This window comes from Carlito syrichta, unplaced genomic scaffold (assembly GCF_000164805.1).
Source record: "Carlito syrichta isolate Samal-C Ts95f unplaced genomic scaffold, Tarsius_syrichta-2.0.1 Scaffold306946, whole genome shotgun sequence".
Taxonomy (NCBI): domain Eukaryota; kingdom Metazoa; phylum Chordata; class Mammalia; order Primates; family Tarsiidae; genus Carlito; species Carlito syrichta.
Window position 1 is genome coordinate 34,363 of NW_007251042.1, and position 7,200 is coordinate 41,562.

The 7,200-nt window shown below is 58.9% G+C and overlaps 1 protein-coding gene across 3 annotated transcripts in view; it reads right to left on the reverse strand.

The window, feature by feature from the left end:
* Window positions 1–6,460, reverse strand: part of HR (HR, lysine demethylase and nuclear receptor corepressor) — a 15,792-nt gene extending 9,332 nt beyond the window's left edge. For 2 of the 3 annotated variants that reach the window (XM_021715262.1, XM_008063541.2), the window contains exons 1-5: window positions 5,804–6,450; window positions 4,332–5,121; window positions 2,927–3,077; window positions 2,657–2,850; window positions 266–430 (exon numbers count right to left, since the gene is read on the reverse strand). In XM_021715262.1, coding sequence (XP_021570937.1) covers window positions 266–430; window positions 2,657–2,850; window positions 2,927–3,077; window positions 4,332–5,121; window positions 5,804–6,415 — 1,912 coding nt within the window. In that variant the 5' untranslated portion in view covers window positions 6,416–6,450. Of the gene's footprint in view, window positions 1–265; window positions 431–2,656; window positions 2,851–2,926; window positions 3,078–4,331; window positions 5,122–5,803 lie in introns of all 3 variants that reach the window. The other variant, XM_008063540.1, reaches the window with a different exon arrangement.
* Between the last annotated feature and the right edge of the window lie 740 nt (window positions 6,461–7,200).

A 7,200-nucleotide genomic window follows, 5' to 3' on the forward strand; every position in this document is an offset into this window, starting at 1 on the left:
AATCCACTCACCTCAGCCTCCCAAAGCGCTGGGATTACAGGCTAAGCCACCGAGCCCAGTTGCTCCTGACTTTTTTAAGGGTAGGCAGGGACATGTCCCTGATTTGGGGACAGAGAAGTCTGCTCTGATGGCCATTTAGCATTGGTGGCTGAGGCTGGGGCTGAGCAGGGGGTGAGGGGGACTTTTTAGGGAGAAATGGCTACAACCTTAGAGCAGTCCCACTGAGGCATGCATCCCACCCTCCTACCTTCAGCCCCTCTCCTACCTGCTTTCTCCGTGGCCTGCCCAGCGCCCGCCATGCGACCACAGGCCACACACAGCCGGTGGCTGCAACGGGGACATCGCCAGTGGGTGTTGAAGAGTCCATGGTGGCAACGGCTACAGCAGCGTGGAATGCCTGGGTTGTCTTCTGTCACGGCTGGCCCCTGGCCTGCTGATCAGGGGAAAGAATAGGGTCAGAGGGTTGAAGGTAATGGGCCCCTTTGGAGGATGTCATGTGAGAGGGTTCCAAGCAGAGGTGGGGAGAGGCAGGAGACGGTTTCCATGGAGGGTACCCCCAGGGAAAAGGAGATGAGCCCTTGACAGTTACCCCTACCTACTCAACCGCCCTGTCAAGAAACCATACTCTCCAGCAAACCCTTCCAGGGAGAGTAGAGGCCTCAGCCCCAATTCCTGCCCCACGCCCAGCCCTGCTCCAGGGACTTTCCCACGGGCTCTGAATTACTAATCCACACCATTTCCAGCACATTCCTTCCTCCACCCCTATCTTCCCCGGCCCCACATGCTACTAGAAATGGCCACATATGGTAACCATGCTCAGGTGGCATTTCCTCCAAGGGAGTTTGGTTTTTCATTTCTGTTTTTGTTTTTTTAGAGACAGGGTCTCCTTCTGCTGCCCTGGCTGGAGTGCAGTGGTGTGATCATAGCTCACTGCAGCCTTGAACGCAAGGGCTCAAGCGATCCTCTCACCTCAGCCTCCTTAGTAGCTGGGACTACAGACACACACCACCACGTCTGCCCAGCTAAGTCTGTTTTACTTTTTTTTTTCTTTCTGAGTTGGAGTCTCACTCTGTCGCCCAGACTGGAGTACAGTGGCCGCTCCTGGCCACTGCAGCCTCAACCTGCTGGGCTCCGGCGATCCTTCCGCCTCAGCCTTCCAAGTAGCTGGAACTACAGACACACACCACCACGTCCGGCTCGTTTTTGTGATTTATTGTAGAGACGAGATCTCACCAAGTTGCCCAGGCTGGTCTCGAACCCATGGGCTCAGGCAATCCTCTCACCTCAGCCTCCTTAAGGGGCGGGATTACAGGTATAAGCCACCATGTCTGCCTTCTCTCTCTCTTTGAGTCAGAGTCTCACTCTGTTGCCCAGGTTGGAGTGCAGTAGCATGCTCACGGCCACCACAACCCTTGACCTGCTGGGTTCAGGTGATTCTTCCACCTCAGCCTTCCAAGTAGCCAGAATTACAGGCATGCGCTACCACACCTGGCTGATTTTTTTGATTTATTGTAGAGATGAGGTCTCACTGCCCAGGCGGGTCTCGAACCCGCGGGCACAGGCAATCCACTCACCTCAGCCTCCCAAAGGCACGGGATTACAGGCTGAGCCACCGGGCCTGACCTGTTTTACTTTTGTAGAGATTAGGGTCTCACGGTGTTGCCCCCGTTAATCTCAAACTCCAGACCTCAAGCAATCCTTTTGCCTCAGGTTCTCAAAGTTCTGGAATTACAGACACGAGCCACCAGAGTAGGGTTTTTTAAGAGTAAAGTATCAGGTGAAGCCATTGAGCACAATTCGGCAAACACCTTGTCATGACCCCTTTGGGCGCAGGGATTCAGAGCTGGTCAGGACGTGGCCCTGCCCTTCCAGCACTCACATTCCAAGTAAGGAGACAGACCCACAGACACGGCGATGACTATGACACCATGGGGCGGGTGCCAGAGCCTGAAAACGCATCAGGATGAGGGTGGGAATGGGCGGGGGAGCTTCCCGAGATGGCCCCACAGATGAGTAAGTTTTCATTCACCAGGGAGGAAGGGAAGAGCAGGGCATTCCAGACCCAGGGAACAGCCAGTGCCAAGGCCCGAGGGGATGGACAAGCTAGAGGGAGCCGGGAAGGGAAGGACGGGTGGTGCATGTGTCGGGAACCCAGGCTGGGAGTGGCAGGAGCCGACAGGAGCCGGCTGAAGACATGCCAAGGGGCCTGGCCTTGCTTGGGCAACGGGGAGCCCCCAGTGATCCTCACCCAGGGACCACCTGCAGGCCCAGGGGTGTGTGTTTACGAAGATGACTCTCCGCTGCTGTGGAAGGATGGCCGGAGGGAGAGCCTGGAGCCAGATGAACCAGCCGATTGCCTGTCTCTCTCTCACACTCCCCAAGATCCTGCCAGTCCTCCAGCCCCTCAGTGACTCCCCCACCTCCCACGGCTCTTGCAGATACTTGGAACTCAGTCTTGTTTTCCCAACAAGCCCAAAAGCTTCCAGAGAACTGGGCTGGACCAGGTTTGACACCTTCCTGACAGCCCCCCTGCCCAGGACAGACACTTCAGCGTTGACCAAGAATGAGGGCAAAGTAGGGTGGGGGTCTCCTGAGGTCGCAGCAGGCCTAGGAGCCAGTCATGGCGACAGGGAAGAGACACCGAGGTCTTGCTCACCTTCTCGCTGGGCCCAGGACAGGGCCTCCCGCTCCCTCCGCAGCAGGCGACACAGTCTGTCCCCTAAACCGCTCAGCAGGTGCTTGGCCAGACCCAAGCTGATCCGGGTGTCTGGGTCAGACCCTCGGCCCTCCTCAGAGCTGGCGGTGGCCTCTGCATCTTCCTCCTGCTGCTGCTCCCCTCCCAGAGGCAATCTGGAGAGATGACAGAGGAGGGTAAGGTGGGCGCCTCCCTGGGGAGGCCACTGGGGCATTGGGGCAACGGGCTCACCTCCGAACTTGCTGGGCGTGGCAGGCGAGCCCTCCCCCTTCTCCAGCTGCCTGGGCACAGCTTTGGCATTGAGCGAGGCCTGCCGGGAGAGCCAGGCATGGTATGTCCTGAAGCCCGGGGTCCTGGAGGCTGGCCTGGCCATTTTGAGGTCCTGAGAGGATAAGGTAACTGATCAGGAGTCTGGGCTCTGGGTTTCTGTGAACCCAACCCCTGCCTTAGCCACACTGAGCCACCCAGCCACCTGCCCAAGGTCTCTGAAGCCTAATTCAGAACCAGCGAGCATGGATCAGGCAGTAGAAGCTTCCCATACGAGGCTGAGCAGGGAGCCTGAGACCGAAGGGTAGTGAGAGAAGGGTCTGTCCGATGTGTCAGGCCCAAGGCTGAGGGCAGCTGGGGCGATTGTCCTGACACAAGTGCAGGATCCAGCCAGTGTAGACTTTGGATAGCTCCACAGAGGGCTTAGTGATGCCGCTGGCTGCGTGACAACACGAGGAGACAATCTCAGCGTGGACGGAGGGCGCTGGAAAGTGAGAAGGCTGAGAGTTTCAACACAGACCACAGGTGCAGTAACCCAAGAAGGCGAAGGGGCCAAGAACTTTGCAGCGGCCAGGGAGAGTGCAGACAGACCCGTGCCAGGTGCAGGGGTATGTGGGCAAGGCTGTGGAGAGTGCCGGATCCAGGCCCAGCCATTCAGGAAGCTGAGAAAGCGAAGTGATCCTGAAGAACTGAGACCAGGGCCAGCAGTGCCAGAACCCTCCATGAAGGGCTCGAGGTGGCAGAGGGCTCCAGGGTGTGCCCAAAGCCTTAACACTGGCAGAGTCCAAACTGAGTCTCCAAGCTCCATCTGGTCAAGAAAGCAGCCGTTCTTGGGGCAGGACAAGGAGTCCTTCAGGAGAGGTAATCGCCAAACCAAAATTTGTGGCACAAATAACCATAGCGGAAAATATTTTTGCATATTTACAAGTGCCAGGAATTCTTCAGAGCTCTTGATGTGAATTATCACAGCATGTAATTTTTGCAGTCGTCTCCATGAGGTAGGTGCCATCTTTATCCCCATTTTATAGATGAAGAAACCGAGGCTCTCACCCAAGGTCACACAGCTACCAATCAGCAAAGTCAGGAACCAGGCACTCTGACTCCAGAGCCCGTGCTCTGAACCATGTCATTATACCGCCAGCCACACACCGTGGCTTGGGAAGCAGCAGAGATAGAAGCCACTTGCTGGAAGGTTCTGCCTGTTGACTCTGAGGAACTCCCAGAGAGCCATCACGATCCAGATGGGAAACCTGACAACTGGGTGTGATCCACTCGTAAAAGGCCTATGGCCCCCATTGCCCTGCAAAGCCCCAGCCCTGGCTGCCCCCCACTAAGTGGGGCTTCCTGTAGCCCCTCCTTTGTCCCTTACCTCTCTGGTCATCATGCTGTCCTGGTTCCGCCTTGTTCCCTATAGATGCGTCCAGCACTTCTTGCCAACCCCTGGCCCCCTGCCCTGCAGTGCCTGGGAAAGGGTCAGGTGGCCGCTTAGGGGCTGGGCTGCCCACTGCTCCCTGGATCTCAGGGCTGCCTGCCCTCTTGAGGGCCCGGAGCCGGACAGCTGGGCTCTCCTCATCCCCAGGGCAGCCGCCAGGACATCCAAACTGCTCAGAGTGTCGCGTGAGCCATGTTTTCTTCAGCTTGGTGTGGTGACTGGGGGGACAGGACCTGGGACCAGAGGCCTTGCGCACTGCCTCGCTGGGTTCACTGGCCCCGCTGGTGCCCCCTTCCAGGCCCTCCTGGCACTTCCCGCAAGGGCCAAGACCCCCATCTCGAGCAGGCAGGTGGGATGAGCAACAGTCACCCTGGGTGGTGGGAGGCTCAGGAGAGGGGCACCTTGGTGTGGCTGGCGGCCCCAGCTGGCACCCAAGGCTCCCACTGCCTGGTCCAGCCCAGACGTTGCCAAGAGAGTGAACAAGGCCTGGGGGACAAGTGGCCCAGGGGGTCCGGGGAACGGCATCTGGATGCCCCAGGAAGAGTGGGCAAAGATTCTGCTGCCTGCCAGCTCCCGTCGCTCCATCCCTCTGCTGGAGTGAAGGGCGTTCTGCCTCCCAGGCTCTCTGGAGATGCCCACCAGGGGCTAAGCCCAACAGCCCAGGTTCCGCAGCTGCCAAGGGCTCCTTTGCCAGCCTGAGAATGTTCGGATCCTTGTGGTAAAAGCCCTGAAGAGAGGAAAAGGGTTAAGCTAGTGTTGACTTGGGTTCCCAGTGCCTAAATGGAGAGGCAGAACTGGCAGCCAGCAGGGACGTGAAAACACTGAAGAAGTCCCAATCTGGTTAATAAATGGCCCGAGAGTCCCCTTCCTACCCTTATCCTCCCCTGGGATGTCTCAGACTTCCCCACAATCCAGCAACTAAGGGTTAATGTCTGGCACCACCAAAGGGCATCCACAGGATCTATGTGGATTGTTTGGTGCCCTGAGCATACCGGTTTTAAAATATTTTAAAACCTCATCTCTGGGCATGGGAGAAGGTGCCTATGGAGGAGGTGCCCTGGACAAGCCACGCGGTCGCCTGTCTGTCCCACTCCCAGATGGAGGGGCCTGCCTGTCCACCCATCGACTCCCACACTTGTCAAGGCTGGAGTTCCCAGGGCCTTGCCCCGGGTGGAGAACGGGTGAGTCAGTGGCTGCGATGCCCTGAAGGCAGGGGACGGATAGGGAGATGGAACTGCTCAGAGGAGGGCTTGCTTGGTGACTTTGGGACCTGGGACAGCTCTGCACTGGCAGACTCCTCTCCCTGGGTATTGTCTTATCTTTTCATCACAGTAGAAGGGCAAAATGGTGCTGCCCTGGCCACTCGGGGACCACCGAGCTCCAGGCACCTTATCTGCCCCCACACTCACCTTGCTGCCTAAGCTGAAGGCAGAGGGCACTTTGGGCTGGCCCCCCGAGTACACCCAGGGGTGTGGGGCCAGAGGCCAGTCACATGGACGCTCTGGGGGCAGGCCGGACACTAGGTAGGGTGGCAAGCAGGTGGGCATCCAGAAGGGAGCTCGCTCCAGGATCTTGGTCTCCAGAAGGAAAGGGCAGTGCAAGGGCCGGAAGGCCACAGGGTCACTCTTGGGATGGCCACCACTGTGCTCAGGAATCAGGGGGCTGTAGCGAGGTGGGCACGCTGGCCTGCAGAACGCCAGCGGGTGGGTGAGCATCGCCTCCTTCCAACGCAGTCCCTCCTTGCTGCCCAGCCAGTTGGCCTTCCTCTCCCCATTCTGGGTGCCCTCACCCTCCACGAGTGGGAGCGTGTCCTTGGGGCCCTGGGGCAAGCCAGAGGGAAGCCAGGCGTCTAGGGTGCTCGGGATGCCCCTCCAGAAGGGAGCAGGCTCTCCCAGGCACAGTGACCCATGGCGCAGGCCATCTCGAGGCGGGGTGCCCGGCTCCTGTGCCACAATGCCGTTCTCAGGGGCAGTCTTCTCCCAGGCTGGGGTGTTCTTCAGGAAGCTGGGCGTACTCTCCATCACTCTCCTGCCCTCATGGGGCTCTCCCAGAGGGGTCCCTGAAGCATAACCATCAAAGCATGAGTGCCTTGGACACACGCCCCAAGTGCCTTACTGCCTAGCACGGAGTGGGCACCGCCCTGGCAGTACCAGAGCAGCTCAAACCTGTAAGGCAAGTGCCAGCCCACAGCCAGGCACCATGCTGCCTGTCCACATGTGGCCAGAAGGATCCTGCCTGGGTGGGATGCTCCAGTGGGGGGGGGCTCATCCCTTTCCCCAAATTCCTGGGTCTCAACAGCCCACCTGGGCCAGAGGCCCTCAGCAGAGGCTGCCACTACTAGGAGGAGACGTCCTGGCCTCACCGAGCCAGGAAACTGGTCCTGAGCCATGGGGAAGGACAGAAAGCAAGAATCCAAAAGCTGAGCTCGTGGAAGGCACTGAACTGGGGAGACAAGAAGGCTGGATCCCGGCCCTGACTCAGTTATGTGCTGTGTGGCCTTTGGCAAGTCATGTCACTTCTCTGGACCTCACTGTGTCCTTGTATAAAAATGGGTCTCAGAGGATTTAGGGGGTGCTGCCCGGCCACGCCCACACTGCAGCGCCGGCCACGCTTCTAGAGGTGGCAGTGCAGGCAGGTTAGGCTGGGGTCCTAGTCCCCCCCGTGGGGGGTATGGGGGGGGCTGCGAGCTCGGGCTGCTGGCAGTGTCTCTCCCTACACCTGGGCAGCCCTGAGTGGCCTCTACCCAGCGCTGGTCAGTTTCTTGGCGTCTCGAGCAGAGTCCCAAGGCAACTGCTGGGGGTTGGGC